Source organism: Triticum urartu, chromosome 6A, assembly GCF_056163025.1.
Source record: "Triticum urartu cultivar PI428250 chromosome 6A, HENAU_Tu73, whole genome shotgun sequence".
Taxonomy (NCBI): domain Eukaryota; kingdom Viridiplantae; phylum Streptophyta; class Magnoliopsida; order Poales; family Poaceae; genus Triticum; species Triticum urartu.
This window is the reverse complement of record NC_141878.1, coordinates 574,022,261-574,038,980: the sequence shown is the minus strand read 5'-3', so window position 1 is coordinate 574,038,980 and position 16,720 is coordinate 574,022,261. Positions and strand designations below refer to the sequence as shown.

The window sequence follows — 16,720 nt, the reverse complement described above, 5'->3', positions numbered from 1 at the left end:
CTAGCTCGATGCCGCTGGATGAAAGGACAGGTGATAGTTCTTGTTGCGGATAAAAGGATTGCTACTGAACTGGAAAGCTTGAAACCTTTTGTAAACTGCTGTTTGTAGAGGGTAAATATTCAACGAGTAAAAAACTTGGATTTTTTCTCTTGCTGCGGATAATTTAGTGTTTTTCTTAAAATATTTGATATTTCAGTCAATTTGGAGACGACCCTAAGGAGCACCAAGCCAGACGGGGATGACATGGTCATCCGTGATGTATTCATCGAGGACGAGCCGGGGACAGAGACGATAGGACCGGCTGCAAAATCACTGATGAAGAGAAGTCCGAGCATTGACAGGATGGAAGGGGTGGGGGAGGGATCCTTGGCATCTAAAAAGGAAGTGGGGAAGGGGTTAGAGGATGGTCGATGGGGCGAGGAAGGAGACATGTTGGGCAAGCGAGCGGTGCGACGTCAGAGCCGGCCACGCGTGGAACAATAGACGTCCCTTTGGTAGTTTTGATTGATGAAAAAAAACGGCTATCCGTTTCGTGTCTAAACCGGCCGGTTCAGCGTGGGCCGCCCATGTCAGCTGCTAGGGGAGAGACACTAGGCGGGCCTCCTCTTGTTCCTCTGTTCGTCTCTCCCCTCCCCTCCCTGCAGCCGCCGCCCGCCCCGCGCGAGCAAGGTCACGGCCGATTAGCGCTGCGTCGAGGCGCGCCGTCGACCCCCATCCCCCGTGCCTGCGACCGCGTCCCAGCCGCCGCCCCTTCTTCCTCTGCTCCGGTGCTCGCCTTCCAACTCCGACGCCAAGGAAGAGAGGGCTTCCCGTCGGCCGCTCGCTCGTAGCCTGTACCCGTCCAGCGCGCGTGGAGAGGGAAGTTGGCGAGGGCGGGCACGCGGCGGGCGGAGGACTTCGGATCTGCCAGCACCCAGTAACGGAGTCCTCCTCCTGCTCTCCCTCTTCCCCGCGGCTGCCGGCGACGGGCGCTTCCGACTGTCACGAATCGATGTGATTTCCCGTCTCTTTACCTCCTTAGAGAAAACTACATGGTTCCCTGATTTGGTGATGCCACATTCGGCTGCGCTTGGTTTGCTAATTTCTCTCTGCTCCTGCAGTGCCCGCCACCTGTTCGACGGAATGCTCGAGATGGCTGCGGCGAGTGACAGTGACCCTTTTGGAGACCTCCCTGACGAGCTCCTATGGCGTGTGCTATCCTTCCTGTCGGTGGAGGATGCCCTGCAGACCTGTGTGCTCAACACCCGGTGGCGCGACCTCTGGAGGCGCTTGACCAGTTTGTTGTTCGTCTTTGATGGGCCAACATTTCCGCGATACAACCGTTTCAAACAGTTGGTGAAGCTGGTCATCTGTCTCCGTGGGGACTCGCCTCTCATCAGGTGCGAGATCGATGCCTGTCCTGACGATGAGCCGGAGAACACGTTCACAAACACCAGGCTGTTGATTGACTACGCTCTGGCATGCAAAGCTGAGGAACTCGTAGTAAGAGCAGCTCACATTCAGTACGCCCTACCAGTGTTTGATGTGCCCCTGAGTCTCATTTCCCAACACTTGAAGACCCTGCACCTTGAAGGGGTCAACCTCAACCACTCTGCTTTGAAGTTCTCAGGCTGCCTGGTGTTAGAGGATCTAAGGATTCAACTTTGCAACATTCGTGCATGTGAGATATCATCCATGTCACTAAAGCGCCTGTGCATAGCTGACTACTGTTCTCTACCTGACATTGTGCGCCTTCGGATTTGTGCCCCGGGTCTTATCTTACTGCAGCTAGAGGATTTTGAAGGCCTGACACCTTTCCTTGAAAACATGCCATTGCTAGAAACAGCCCATGTTAACCTTGAAGATGGATGCCATGATCACTGTCGCAGTAATCAGGGGGTTTGTGATAATATTGTCTGTGGTTGTCATGCTTATCCTGTCAAGGAGGGGGTGCTTCTCAATGGTTTGTCCAATGCTGCCAAGTTGGACTTGATAGCTTTACCTAAAATGGTACGCTTTCACTTACTGCCGTTTCTATTCTTGTTATTTGTCACCTGAAAGTTTCTCTTGTAGTTTTTCTATCCATTGTTAGAACTGCAGATAAGCAAATTGTTTATTTTCATTATCGCATTTTGGTACTTTATCTTCCTCTAATGCATCTCAAATCGATGGCTAATAACATAGTGTCTTGGTTGGATAAAATATGACATTGCAGGTTGTTATAGCACATATTATTTGATCTTCTAGAGTCTGAATTTATTTTTATTCTTTGCAATTTGTCCAGTTTCTGTACAGATGGGATTTGAAATGGTGCCCCATCTTTGGCAAATTAAAGACTCTGTTACTCAATGAGTGGTTTACAACTGTTGACCTTGTTTGCATTCTCCGACACTCTCCAGTTCTTGAGATACTCACTCTTCAGCTTGATAACACCGAGGTATATGTTGTATAGATAGCGATGTTGCTGTATTTTTTAAGGTGTTATTGTGGATGTTGTATTTGTCTTTACTAATTGCTCTTATCTGATAGAATATTGTAGGAGCAACAGGAGCCCAAGAAACAATAACACAATCATTTTTGTGTGAACGCCTAAAGTTCGTTTATATTGAATGTGAAAAGGTTGATGAGGGAGTTCGTTCAATCTTGAGTATCTTAAGTACATGCGGCATACTTCGTGAGCAAATTAGCATCAAGGAGGATCCACGTTTGGACTCAGATTGTAAGTTAGCTTTGTCCATATCTAGTATTCATTGCCAATTAGAATGTATGACAGCCCTTCCTACTTGTTCTACCATATCTGCTATAATTACATATCAATTAGAGTATCTCCACAGCAGACCAAAAAACAGTCTTAGCCTATTAGGTGTGGAGAGAGAAGGTTTTTGGTCTCCAGAAAAATTTCCGCTTTGCAGTAGACCAAAAACTGGAGACCAAAAATTTCAAATTTACTTCCGCCACACATATTTGTGCATATGCAATGTTGTAAATAATATCAAACTCATTTCAAATTAATCCGAAACAAATAAAGGACAAATAGTACTACGTCCGTCCCAAATTATAAGACATTTTGTTAGGCTATTTTAGCCTACCAAAACATCTTATAATTTGGGACAGAGGAAGTACTTTATTACATAGTTCATCAGACCACAACCCCAAATTCAACACACTTATTCATCAAACATAACACAAAACATAGAAGTAAAAGTGTAGAACTAGTGGTCTTGTTGCCCATTCCATGTTCACCACTCCTCGATGAGATCTTGTTAAAGACGTTGATGGGTATCCGCATCTCGAATTTCTTGATGACCTTGAAGAAACTGTCGGATGTGGTTTTCCCTTCTAGGTGGATGCACTACCCTTCCCGTTAAGTCATAGAAGGAGTAATCCAAATCTTGGCCACACTCATGCTCAATGATCATGCCGTGCAAGATCATGGCGGCAGTCATGATGTACTAAAGGATTTCTTGCTCCAAAAACCGAGCCGGTCCCTGCAAATTAGCAAACTGGGCTTGCAAAATCCCAAATGTCCTCTCCACATCCTTCCTAGCATCTGCTTGAGCACATGGAAACCAAGTTGTTTCTTACCTTGGGGGCTGGGAAATCATCACAAAGGTTGCCCACTTTAGGTATATCCCACCTGCTAGGTAGTACCCCTTGTATGTGTGGTCATCTGCTTGAAACTCCACCGGTGGTGATTCCTCATTGGATAACCGTGCAAATAGTGTTGATCGGTGGAGCACACTGATGTCATTGCAAGCTCTAGGCATCCAAACCATGTCTCCTGATCTACAATGGCTTCAAGAATGATGGTGGTATCCTTCGCATGGCATTTGAGCTGCAGGGCAGTTCTTCCACCTCCAGTGCGTGCAACCAACTAAGCTGAGCATACCTGGAACCCCCCATCCCCATGCTTTGTTCATCTCCAAAAGCCGAGTGTTCCAGAGCATTGGGTGCTCTCAAATACTGTGGCCTAAACACTTGAACCACCGCCTTAGCAAATCGCTTCACACACTTGATGGAAGTGCTCTCTCCCATTGCCAGGTGATCATCAATCTAATATGCAGGAATGCCATATGCCATCATGCGCAATGCCAAAGTCATCTTCTGGATAGTGTTGTGTCTAAGATCTCAGGCACAATTCCTCCTCTGCATGAAGAATCGATCATGCCCTTTGACGGTGTCGGCAACATGAAGGAACAAGTTCGGAGCCATTCTTAATCGGCGTCGAAAGTGTTGTGTCCAAGATCTCTGACACAATTCCCCCTCTGCTCGAAGAATTGGTCATGCTCTTTGACAGAGTTGGCAATGTGTAGGAGCCATTTTGGATCGGTGTCGAAAGTTTCGCTCTGTATGCACCGGATTTGCACTCTTGACAATGGAACCGCCATGCTTTGGCCTCTTGTTCTTCTCCATGCCGATCAACGTGGTCATGGCAATTTAATCATCTTCATCCCACTCATATTCCTCTTTGAAGGAGGAATCATCATACGAGGAGGATTCATGCTCACAACGTATGACAAGAAAAGGCAAGAAAAGTTAACTTAGAGAACTTCCATCGAACACTTTGTGGGCACCGAGCTCGAGTTTGGCTAAGAACTTCCATCGAACACTTTGTGGGCACCGAGCTCATGTTCGGTCGATGTAGCTCGTTGGGCGGCATAGTAAAGGCGTCAGGATGGACCCAGGGGTCGGAGGGGAGCCAGGGGATGCAACCAACTTCGGCGGCGGCGTGCCGCCTTGTATCGAGAGCTCGATATGGAGTGGCGGCTCGGCGCTGGTCACCCGGCCGATAATCGACCTCGCAGGCGACGACGAGCATATCATCCATCGGCGGGGCAGGAAAACGGTCGAAATGGACGACTTCGGGCGGCGGTGTGTCGAGCTTCTGCGGCGGCTGCGGGGGTCATGGCGGTTGTCTCCAACAGAAGGAATGGGTGTCAGGGCTCGGCGTGGCCGATAGAGTGGCGGCGGCGGCGAGAATCGGCGGCAGCAAGATGGGGAGGGGCAGCGGTGATGAAATTTCAGGTTGGGGTTCCCATCACAGTGTTTTGCGTTTTTTGGTCTGTCGCTAGTGGATTGGTATATTTACCAATTCGATAGCAATTTTTAGGCTATAGCCTATTTTTTTTTTGGTCGCCATGCAGGTTTTGGTCTGCTGTTGGAGTCTTTTTTTGGCCTCAAAGACCATAAAATCCTGTTTTTTTTTTGTTTCAGCTACCTTTTTTGATCTGCTATTGGGGATGTTTTTAGAATTTATGGCACACCCTCCAAATCCATTCATATTTTGTATTCATTATCCTTCAGTATAAATTGTATCTGCATGCTGATGGAGTTTAGAGTGGCTGTTATATTTCAACGTTGTTTATTATCCATGCAAAATCATTTTTTATTATCTTCTGTTTTTTTCAGTTCAAAAAATTATCTAATCCTTTTACTGTAGTGTGTGATGAAAATAGTAGCTGGTCTCATCTTGAAATTCAGTTTAGGTCTTCTCTCGTATTCCATTAGTAGAATACATATCACTAAGAATTCAGTTTAGGCCTTTGCCTCACTGTATTTACTGTTGTTCAAGGATGTTGTCAGTTTGATTAATAGAGACTGAAAGTCAAATTGCATGTCTTCCACACTTGTTTAATCCTCAAGCAGTCCTGACTCCCGAGGCCTCTCTGAAAGGTCATATTTGTGTTGGTGTTTTGCTCTTGTAAGGCTAACTCTTCTGTTAACAACTACAGAAATTTGGTCAGGCTGCAGTATAGTTCCTCTACATCAAACTGCTACCCAGGATATTTGAAGTTCCCTTCTATGTTTCTGACTTGCCTTGTTTGTGCAGATTCATCCGCTGATAGTGACTCCAGTGATAGTGACTAAGATGTGTGGTCGGTCATGTTGTTCATCTGAAGACTTCTGTTTCTCTAAAGAATCTGCAATGGCGGCCATGTGTTCGCTGTTAGGCTGTAACCGTGAAGTTCTGTTTCTGCTTCCCATCTTTGGTCTCTGCCGGAATTCTGTCTTTATGGTTTGTTTGGTGCAACTCCAAGACGTTCCACTTTGTCCTGGAATCTAAATGATGGTTACAACATTGCTATGTTTCTATAATCTGCCGGGAATCTGAATGACGGTTACATACATATTTTGTACTCCTGGCAGATTCCTTTTCCCCGTGTGTCATCAATATACACCGGAATTGCAGATGCATCTCTTATGTCCCTGTGCGTCATCGATGTACACCGGAATTGTACATGCATCAGAAATCCTGGGTGTCCATGTGCGCTAATCCTGGGTAAGGTAGCGACGTAAGTTTCCTCTTGATATGTTGATGATTGTGGGAACATCAGTGTCATTTTGATCTGAAGAAATAGTCATGTTGCTGCTTGAGTGTCACCTCAGAAAGAGTCGATGTCAATTACTCCCTCCGTAAACTAATATAAGAGCGTTTAGATCACTACTTTAGTATTCTAAACGCTCTTATATTAGTTTACGGAGGGAGTACATGTTCATTCCGTTTCATATTGGTCCCTTTTTTTTGCGAACAATTTCAACCTTCCTGTCTTGGAAGCCAGGAAGGTCGTTCTGTACCTCTTGCTTTTGTCTAGTCTGAAAGTAACTGTATTTCTTCTGATTCTTGTCATCTTGTGTTGAGTATGATGGTTTCTAAGTCTCTGCATATACGGCTTCTGAATTTGCATATAAGATTTGATATCTACAGATATACAAGGGTAAAATCGGTCAACCAGATGATACTATAGAATTGTTTGAACATTCCAGCATATCCTAATTAAGTATGTCAACTGGATGCTAAACATTGTGGCCTTGCATTTTTTATTTTTAGAAAAAGAAGCATTGTAGCAAGCAAAATAAAATAAAAATAGTGGGAATCATGTATCTAGATGTTGGGGAATGGATTCAGTGCAAAGCAATATAACAGGAATTTCACAGTGTAACTATCCTCTCCTCTTTTACTCCTTATAAACGGTCTCAAGGAATATCATATCAGGGAAAGATTGCCTGGCCAATTAATTCACTAGGTTTGGTTACATTATCTGGCCAGTCAATGCACTAGGTTTGGTGTGCATATTGCTGCAGCACTGCAGAGTTTCTGATTAGTAAAATTTTGCATGCTGCAGAGCATGATAGCTTCATCCCTCTGAAATGCTGAACCTGTACTGGAGCAGTTTGAAGTTGAGACTCATGCATTGGACCGCCAATACTAGCAAAGCTTAACAGCGTATGAACATGTTCACTCCCCAACCACTGAAACTTGTAGAACGATCTTGACAAACATCACGTCGGAATAAAATGTCGAGGCCAGTTGGAGTAATTAATTCACTAGGTGTGCTGTGTAACATTGCAGAGAGAGCGACTTGACTCTTGACTGAAGACATTTTTCAAGATGCAGAGCATGGTAGGCCTTGAACTTCATCCCTCTGAAACAGTGATGAACTGTCACAAGAGCAGTCTAGACTCTGCTTGCAAGGTGACACAATCACACAAGAAAATTCACTGGTACTTGAATCACGTGGCACAAGGTCTCGCCGCCTGAAACGGTCGGTGCTCCTCTGCTTCCGAGCGCCATGGATCAGCGGCGTGCTCGCCTAGTTGCCTTCCCCGTCTTCTTCCTATGTTCGACGAAATGCATCTATTGGAACTGGGGAGGAGGAAGGAAAGCGTTTGAAAACTCAACGCTGATTTGTGTATGACTCCAGATCCCGCCTGCTTCTGCTGTGTCGGTGTGAGTGCGGTGTTTCTACTCTGGCACAAGCTCCTTGTTCATCAGGATCATCCGGAGCGTGTGCGTGCTCTATGGCAGGCGTGAGTGAGGTGGAGGCCTGCTCCTGCTCGCCGCTATGTTTTTTAACGGCAGTTGGTTCATGGGTTTATGTTATCGGTAACGGAGACTGTTCGTGTCATATATGCATATTTTGTAGATCATCGATATATTCTGGTAACTGTCCTGGAAAATGACGCAAATTTGGTCACAGTGCATCCATCCGCTACCCACAACCTTTTCGAAAAAATCCGTTACCCACAAGAGGCATCAAGAGTTAGCCTCGTGCTCATTGATGCATTTGCAAAACACACACCACGTGGGTGAGTAGCAACAGCAGCAAGGCCTGATGCTAGCTACAGGTATCAGGATAACATGAGATACAAGTACATCCATGCGACACGCAGGGTCGCACACAAAAGATCAGCGCATCACCGTCGCAACCGGCCTACTAACTGCTGCAATGATGTTATCTAGACTTTGTTTAAATATTTCTACATCAGAAACTTGGATAATAAGCGGCATGGTCCACGAGTCGGCCCTCAGACCGTTGATAGTAGTCGCATAACAGCAAATTTCAATCTAAGAAGTGGCCACCAGGGTGGAAGCAAGCAGGCCCTTGGATTTGCTGCATGTGAGTATGAGTAAACTGCATGATCAGATCCAGCCCTTGATTTTTGCAAAGGCAACCGCCGCGACTAGGGCACCTCCCAGATGAGAAGAGCCTGACACGCGACTCCCACCCTACAAAAATGAATGGGCGAAAGTTAGTTCTATTCTAGATCAGAAAAGGCATGAAGAATTAATGCTTATCAAAACATGAATTGTACTTGGGTACCAGATCATCAACGACAATAGTTTGACTAATATGCAGAAATGAGAGGTTGAAGACATATACACATCTTTAACTTTAAGGAATGGTGTAGTTTGACATGGCTTGACTAGCATATTAAATGGTTGATGCTGTCAGGCGAGACATCGACTTGAAGTAGATGCATTGCACTAAAAAGTAGACGCAATGATCACCAAAAAGGTGCAAACATTAGAAGAACAAACAGGGATAAGTACAACCAGCCTCCCTAGGTGTGAATATTGAGCTATATTTCCAACCCCAGGTCGATTAAAGACCAGGAGTTCTATATACTGTATGGTTCGTGTGGTTAAGCACCACACCCGTGCATTTCACAAATTTTCAATATATGAGTAACAATACATGAAAGTAGCAGTGACACTACCCGCAAAAAAAAAAGTAGCAGTGACATTGTCAAAAAATCATGGCCAATGAACATAAGCAACTGTGGCACAAATCACATTCATTTATTACTAGATTTGTTTGGTACCTGGATTTAGCAGAGAACAAATATATAAAGAAAACCAAATAGATTGTAGATGAAAGTTAGATAAATACCTTCTTGACCCTCCACAAATCAGCACCAATCAAACCAACTCCCTGAAATAAGTAAAGTCAGAGAAATTATGTCCTCACTACCTAGCACACCCACATGTTTATCAGATTTCCTTTCAATAAAAACAAAAATCTTCTCACCACTAATGCAGCTGGAACCGGAATGAAAAGGTGCAAGTATAGTAGCTTCGTCGGATGCAGAAATATCTCAAGAAGAATAATTGCATTAACTGCAGCACTTGCACCCTGAGTGACATGAAAGGATCATATTTAGTGTGTAACAACCGACACCTTCAGTACACATTCACTAATGGCGTCCATTGCATCGCCTCTGATCACCAAAATTTCCATCCAAATATTTTTTCTTGGTGTACGGTGACAAATAGTTGGTTGATTGGGGCAAATTTCACTGTAATATATGATGTACTCCCTCCGTAAACGCTCTTATATTAGTTTACAGAGAGAGTAGTTATTATAAGACAGGAAATCACTTACAAGACAGGGAGTTTTCCATCCTCCAAAAACCTGCAAGAGAAGCATTACTTATTAGATTAGGAAGATTATCGTGCAGCTTAAAAAAAGGATCTGGATCCCAGAAGCTTTGCTGGCATCAAGTAGCTAGCATGGGCAGCAAAGTGACTGAATACCAGTCTTCTCACATGAAAGTAACAGGAAAAAATATGTACTAAATCAGAGATAATATAATCGTACCATAGGATTTTATTTGATAATCAGAACTAATTGATGCTCAGGATTTGGAATCCAGTTCACTGATGCATAAAGTAAACATATTACCTCTTTTCGTGGAGCTAGAAAAATCTTTTCTGCCAGGTAGAATACAGACCCAGTAAGTGCTCCAGTAACGTACAGTTGGAAAAGAAAACCAGGACCAAACGTGCGGGCAATCTAATGCACAAAAGAAAAGAAAAAGAAATTCAACATGAGCAAGGAAGGTAATACTTTGTCATCACAGAAACATATCAAATGATAGTACTCCCTCCGTTCGTTTTTATAAGGCGTTTCAGACAGCTGAGTTTGAACTGTTTAGTACACTGTCTGAATTTACTAAAACGTCTTATATAAGTGAACAGAGGGAGTACTGATAATAAACCACAAGGTTGGTGATAAAGTATCATTGCTCTTTGTTAATCCTAAGGAAGGAATCCGGTTCAAGTTACGAAAAGTCAGTCTACATCCATATGAGCAACAAGTAATATGGATTGGAGGGAGTAGATAAAAAGCATGGTAGAGCCAATTCACTCCTATCAAACATGATATTATTTCTTGAACACGGTCATATGATTTCAGCATCTCTTTAATTAGGAACAAGTGAGTGGTACTGCACACTTGCTTGGAATGTAGATCACATATTTCGAGTCCAACAAAAAGAACTTTCCAAATGCATATACTACCGCAGCAACTCCTAGATCATGCGTAATGTTGGTCTGAGTGCCAATACAGGAGAGATAACAAATACCCCCTCCATCCGGAAATACCTGTCATCAAAATGGATAAAAGGGGATGTATCTAGATGTATTTTAGTTCTAGATACATCTTTTTTTATCCATTTTGATGACAAGTATTTTCGGACGGAGGGAGTACTTAAATACAGGAAAGCCAATTCACTCCTTTTTCAGATAAAGGAAGCTTTATTGATCTTAGACAAGTACATGAACCAAAGTAAATGCAAGTGAACTTCTACATTTAACTGATACTACCTCCGTACCTAAATATAAGACATCTTATATTTAGGTACAGAGGGAGTACAATTGAACCAAGACCACTGCACTCCCGGTTGAGAGATCGCGACACTAATTCAGTAATCAGTCCTATCAACCAAAGTTATGCAATTTCAGCCTGACAAACAAATATGTGTTCCATTTCTGCATCGTCAACAGAACAGAAGAGATGATAGTGTGACAAGAGTGAGTGTCTTACGCTCGAGCCGAAGAAGTAGAGGCCGACCATGTTGTTGAAGAGGTGCTTAAGGTCCATGTGGCTGAAAGAACTGGTGAGCATCGTGTGCAAACGCCCACTCGTGAAATTGTCCAGCGAGGTCTGCTCATCAACAAAAACCATCAGGTCATATATAGACTCATAGTACCACAGTCTTCAGTCCAGACCACCACATTAGAAATTAACTACCAACCAAGCACCAACCATGAAATGTTTCCTCATGAACATGGGATCCACGTTGCTGGAGGCGGTCGTGAGCAGCGTGTGCAGCCGCCCGCCGAAGTACATGTCCAGCCAAACCTGCTCGTCCGTCCACAGAATCATCAGGTGACAGTGTCATAGTGGATTAGTGAAATCATGGCCAGCACTTGCGAGATCAAAGCAAAAGAAGTCACTTGGGTAACCATCAGGTCACCAAGACACTGACCATGTGAGGATCCGTGATGAACCTGGGATAGGCGAGCACGCGCCAGAGCATGAAGACGGACAAGTTGGCGCCGATGAGCGCGCCCACCATGTCATCAGCCGCGGCCGATGTCCAGAGCGCCCTAGGGAAGGGAGGAAGGGGACGCCAGAGTAGAAGCTGTGAGTAGACGATCAAAAAAGGCACCAACTTTCTTCTCTTCTCCCCGGGCGGAGACGGAGCAAGGACGTACGGTACGGTACGGACCGAAACCTTACCAGGGCGCCGCGGCGTGGAGCAATGCCGACGACGGAAGGGGCCAGCCCGAGGTGGCCCGGCCTCGCTGCGGAGCGGAGATCTCGAGGCCGGGGGACCCAGCGCCGCGCGCGGCCGGCACGACGGCCGCGGCGCTCGTCGGCAGGAGCGAGCCGGACGGGGAGCGGGGGCCGGGTGCGGGCGGGGAGGGGGAGGCCGGTGCCGCGGGAGGGGAGGAGGAGCCGAGGAAGCGGCAGCGGGGGATGGGCGGCGGGACGGCACGGCGGAGGGCTTGCCGCGCGAGGAGGGGGAGGGGCTGCAAAAGGAGGAGCCTTCTCCCCTGCAGCTGCAGGGCCGCCATTCTGTTCCGCCGCCTAGCTTCCACGCCAAGCTCGGGCTGCTGTCCCCGACGGACCCGCCCCTGGGTTTTGATTTGGTGGAGTGGAGTTTGGGAAACGGATTTCCTCGCAGGACAAAATTACACATTTGGTTTTTCAAGCCTCTGGCGCTATGAATTGGTCTCATAGCTCGAGAAACACTACAATACGATCTTTATACATGGAATACATAACACTCTATGGTATCTTTACGGCCCCTCGACGGTGGAGCGCCTTGGTGCCGCCGCACTTTTGTGGAAAACCCCTCATTTTTCACGGAAACAACCCGCACTCCCCCGGTCCACACGCCCTGCCACCCGGTCCACTGTCCACGCATCCTACACCGTCGTTGCCGGGCCCGTCGTCGTGGAATCCAGTGAGAATCCATTTAAAGTTGCATGCAGGCGGTTCCCAACATATTGTGCGGACACAGCTTCTTTCTCGTTCCATGCCCTTTTTCAATGGTCTCAGAGAGATAAAATTTCCATTTTTAGCTATGGAGTCACAACCGGCGGTCACAGTCGCATTGTGCTGCCCATTCCGATGGTAACGTATCATGATGGGTCTATTATTATGTCAGGCGGTTTCCATCACTCCTCGGGTCTGTTGGCATTTCTAGCTCACCCTGTTCGGCGTGGGCCAGAGATTGTGCGGGGACACGCGCGTGGGGGGTGGCGCTGGTGCACATCTTCGACTGGATTGTGCCAGATGGGGTGGCCGGGATGGACATGGACATGGATGAGAAATTCAAACTGGCACTTCAGAAAAAGGTGCCAGTGAGGGCCATCGTGCGCCGGCGCCTGTCACCCGGCACGTACCAATGAAGGTGATGGCCCGACCTTGCTGCTACCGTTATAAATATGTATACACAAAAACTATGAGTTCACTACTTGTGTGACTCCTTATACAGGTTCAGATCCAACATCATCATTTAATAAAAACTCCTGTAAAACTCATGGACTCAAATAGGGCCAACCAGCCCGATAACCATTACAGATAACCGAAACAATGCAATGTTCTGAGTTCTGACCAACCATGACATTAAGAGTTCAACAAGCTGAAAACACAGCAGATATGGACGAATCGCGCCTAACAACTAAGAAAAGGTTCCAACACAAGACCAACAGATGGACGGGAGAAACTAAAGGTAGCGAGTAGCGATAATGGCCACCATTTTAAATTTACTCAGAGAAACACAATAGGCTTTAGACCAACATCATGGCTGAGCACACACCTCAGGCGCCACCCGTGCTAGAAGCCCCCCATGCTTTTGGAAACTGAAAACTGCAAAAAGGAAGGGAAAAAGCGACAATAAAGAATAAGTTTGGCTTCAAGATGTCCTCGATTGATATACTAGATAGGAGAATAGCATGGCAAGCAGTTTGATGTAGAGGAATGCAGCTTGACTAAATTCCTTTTGTTTGAATTCAAATTGCCTTTGTTAATAACATGGGCATATAGCCATCAGACGCCTAAAGATTTAATACTCACAAAAGCTTCACACTGACAATACGCTGGGAATAACAGTAAAACTGAAAACAATGAGTCAAACGCAGATAAACAACATTTAATCCTTGCTGAATAGATGACAGTGTAATCTACCAACTGGAAGCACAGCTAAACTACATTTAGGAACATGAACATCTGCTATCTTCATCAACCTTTGTACATTTAGTACTATAGGATACTGGATACAGATATGTTTTGCAAACGGTTTCATACACGGGTTAATGTGTAATTACAGCAAACTTGTTAGAACAAGTAGGAAAACCGCATAAACATACTAAAGATGAAGTATGACAAAAGGTAACTTACAATTTGAGAAAGAACATTTTTCCTTGATGCTGATTTTCTTATAATGCACACCACATGTACTCAGGATATTCAAAATTTTGCGAATTCCCGCATCAACCTTTGTACATTCAATCTTCACAACCTCTAGGTGGGCGCAGACAAATGATTGTTTTGTTGTTTCTGGGACTGCTGTTGCTCCTACAAGGTTCTATCAGAAAGATTACCTTTAGTTAGATCAATCGAATATACATGATATTTCTTTTAATAACAGAGCAATATCTTTATATACAAATAATATACCTCGGTGTTACCAAGCTGAAGAGTGAGCATCTCAAGGAGTGGAGAGTGTCGGAGAATGCAAACTAGATCAATAGTCGTGAACCACTCATTGAGGAGCAGAGTCTTTAATGCGCCAAATAGGGGGCACCGTTCTAAGTCCCATCGGTAGATAAGCTGGACATATTACACGTGAATAGAAAGAGAAGTATAAGGCTCAAGATAAAATAACTGAAGTTAGTAGGAGCTTCAGGTACTATTAATTTTGAAAGTACACCTAAGAAAAGAGAAGACTACGCCTCAAGCACCGGAATAACACAGTTTATTCAATTAAGACTCCATGTTATTATTAAACCAATGATACAAGAGCCATTTGTATAGATAAAAATGCCAAGCAGTGGTAATGAAAAAAAAGGAAGTTGCTTAGATGCAGGTCTAACAATGGATAATAAGTAAGTGCAAGCGTACCATTACAGGTTGAGCTATCAACTCCAAATTGACAACATTGGACAAACCATTGAGAAGCACATCTCCCTCTATGGGATAAGTATGACAACCACATTCACGAAAATCACAACCCCTCATGTTCTTCTCACAGTAATAATGGCACTCATGGCCAAGCCCAATATAGGCCGTTACTAGAGATGGCATATCCTCAAGGAAAGGGGTCACACCATCAAAATAATCAATTTGCAATGAGTTAAGATCTGGAGCAAAAATCTGAATGTGGAAATCCTCAGGGACCATACAAGAATTGGTGATGCAGAGACGCTTTAGTGATTTGGATGATATCTTCCGCGCATAAATGTCACAACCTTGCAACTTCAGTTCGTCTAAGACCGGGCAGCCCGAGAAATTCAGAGCGGAGCATGTAACATGTTCAAGGTGTAAGATCTTCAAGTGACGAGAGAGGAGAGGCATATCTAGGGTAAGTGGGGAATCTTCAATGTGACCAGCGTTGAGCAGAAGCTCCTTAACTTGGCACTCTAGAGCGTACATGATCAACACCTCCAACAGCTCAGGGTTGGTGTATAAGTCTTCATGATCCGGATAATCCTCAGGGCATGTACTGATCTCGCACTTGGTGAGAGGTGAGTTTCCACGGAGTTGGATGAACAGGTTCACCAATTGTTTGCATCGCTCGCAGTCGAAAGCAATGAAGTGCAGGCTGGTGGTGCGCCTCCATAGTTTGCGCCACCTCGTGGCTAGCACACAAGTCTGCAGGGCATCTTCGGGCGGAAGAAGGGACAACACGTGCCGGAGGAGGTCATCGGTGAGGTCACTGAGGCAGTCCTTGCCATCCTCTGCGGCCATCACAAGCTTTCTGTCGAACATTTAATGGGTGTTGAGGGAGCAAGCCAAAAAAATCAGTAGAAGCACGAGAAAGCACAAAGTTGATAAGAGTGACAAGGTCTTAAGAAAATGGAAGAGAATGCAGCATCACCTGGGCAGGATGCTCTGGCCGCCGGAAGCAGCGGAAACAATCAGGGAGAGCAAGACGCCTCCTCCCATTCCTTCGATATTTAAACCACAAGGGAGAGCAGGCGATTCGGTGCTGTCCCTGGATTCCCTGTCATTATTTTCATGATCATGAAATCGTACTATGCTCCGCTAATAATTGCCGTGATCGAAAAAAATCTTATGAGAATAGGTCCTTTTTCTCTAGACCCATGTAATCACATGCCACGTGTCCCCACAGATTTTCCTTTTTTAGAACAGTCCCCAAATATTTCAAAACGCCATTTTTCTACAAAGCCGTTGTTCCACTTTTCTCTCTCTTCAAATCCACAAGATCGTAGGTTAAAAACAAAATCCACAAGATCGTTCCACAAGATCATCTGTGATATTTCCACGAGATCTTCCCCAGTAAGGCATTCATCGGCGAGAGCAACCAAGAAAAATCAGCAGAAACACCAACCAGATCGAGGAATCATCTGATTTCGCCCCTTCCTTTAGAGAAAAACAAGAAAAGAAGAATGCAACATCACCTTACCTAGAGTCGTGCACTGGTGGAAGAACGGGAAGGGCAGCCGAACGACAATTCACCCATCCTCCTATATTTTTTGCTGGGTGCGAAACGGGATGGGAGGAGTAAAAATGGCAAGACCACTTTTTAGGGCTAAACATGAGCGATTTCCCTCCTTTATCCCCCCACACATGATCTCATGACGTAGCAAAGATCAGATGATTACACCAAGTACCAATGGCATTGCAACCAATCAGGATAAGCGGCCAACAAAGTTTGAGAACCGCTTGTTCTCGCTACGCTAGCAAATAGAACATGGGTTACCAGGCATGTTTCTCTAGGGTGATGCTCAAACTATATCTTCACACAATCTCTTGCCATTTGCTCAAAGTGGCAACACTAGAATCAGTCGTCGACACGTCCGTCCGGTGCACTGATCATAATTGCTCATCGTTTGCACCACCTCCACACAATCAACCTAGAAGATCAGTCAAAATTCACCTGATCGTTTGGTTTGCGCCGTGAGAAGACCTTGATGTAGAGC

General features: G+C 45.3%; 3 protein-coding genes across 3 annotated transcripts; 1 reads left to right on the top strand and 2 right to left on the bottom strand.

The window, feature by feature from the left end:
* The first annotated feature begins 844 nt into the window (after positions 1–844).
* Positions 845–6,360, top strand: LOC125515205 (F-box/LRR-repeat protein At3g26922). Its single transcript, XM_048680643.2, has 5 exons — positions 845–993; positions 1,101–1,989; positions 2,264–2,416; positions 2,509–2,698; positions 5,810–6,360. The coding sequence occupies exons 2-5, from the start codon at positions 1,123–1,125 to the stop codon at positions 5,845–5,847; spliced, it is 1,248 nt and encodes a 415-aa protein (XP_048536600.1). The 5' UTR covers positions 845–993; positions 1,101–1,122; the 3' UTR covers positions 5,848–6,360.
* A 1,622-nt stretch (positions 6,361–7,982) lies between these two features.
* On the bottom strand, positions 7,983–12,215 carry LOC125515206 (RHOMBOID-like protein 12, mitochondrial). The gene is made up of 9 exons (XM_048680644.2): positions 11,787–12,215; positions 11,533–11,653; positions 11,310–11,405; positions 11,088–11,207; positions 9,945–10,055; positions 9,645–9,674; positions 9,291–9,395; positions 9,153–9,194; positions 7,983–8,488 (listed from the first exon to the last, which is right to left on the bottom strand). Exons 1-9 carry the CDS (start codon positions 12,122–12,124, stop codon positions 8,402–8,404), a joined length of 1,050 nt encoding a protein of 349 aa, XP_048536601.1. The 5' UTR covers positions 12,125–12,215; the 3' UTR covers positions 7,983–8,401.
* A 1,708-nt stretch (positions 12,216–13,923) lies between these two features.
* LOC147966498 (F-box protein At5g03100-like) lies at positions 13,924–15,527 on the bottom strand. The gene is made up of 3 exons (XM_087530849.1): positions 14,679–15,527; positions 14,235–14,387; positions 13,924–14,142 (listed from the first exon to the last, which is right to left on the bottom strand). The coding sequence occupies exons 1-3, from the start codon at positions 15,522–15,524 to the stop codon at positions 13,924–13,926; spliced, it is 1,218 nt and encodes a 405-aa protein (XP_087386975.1). The 5' UTR covers positions 15,525–15,527.
* Between the last annotated feature and the right edge of the window lie 1,193 nt (positions 15,528–16,720).

Excerpts from the sequence above, each read along its gene's own strand:
- LOC125515205 (XM_048680643.2), top strand. The coding sequence starts at position 1,123 with ATGCTCGAGATGGCTGCGGCGAGTGACAGTGACCCTTTTGGAGACCTC. Across the intron at positions 1,990-2,263 it reads TGATAGCTTTACCTAAAATG|TTTCTGTACAGATGGGATTT; the intron begins GTACGCTTTCAC and ends CAATTTGTCCAG. Across the intron at positions 2,417-2,508 it reads TTCAGCTTGATAACACCGAG|AATATTGTAGGAGCAACAGG; the intron begins GTATATGTTGTA and ends CTTATCTGATAG.
- LOC125515206 (XM_048680644.2), bottom strand. The coding sequence starts at position 12,124 with ATGGCGGCCCTGCAGCTGCAGGGGAGAAGGCTCCTCCTTTTGCAGCCC. Across the intron at positions 11,208-11,309 it reads TCATGAGGAAACATTTCATG|ACCTCGCTGGACAATTTCAC; the intron begins GTTGGTGCTTGG and ends GTTGATGAGCAG. Across the intron at positions 8,489-9,152 it reads ATTTGTGGAGGGTCAAGAAG|GGTGGGAGTCGCGTGTCAGG; the intron begins GTATTTATCTAA and ends TCATTTTTGTAG.
- LOC147966498 (XM_087530849.1), bottom strand. The coding sequence starts at position 15,524 with ATGGCCGCAGAGGATGGCAAGGACTGCCTCAGTGACCTCACCGATGAC. Across the intron at positions 14,388-14,678 it reads TGATAGCTCAACCTGTAATG|CTTATCTACCGATGGGACTT; the intron begins GTACGCTTGCAC and ends TAATATGTCCAG. Across the intron at positions 14,143-14,234 it reads TTCAGCTTGGTAACACCGAG|AACCTTGTAGGAGCAACAGC; the intron begins GTATATTATTTG and ends TCTTTCTGATAG.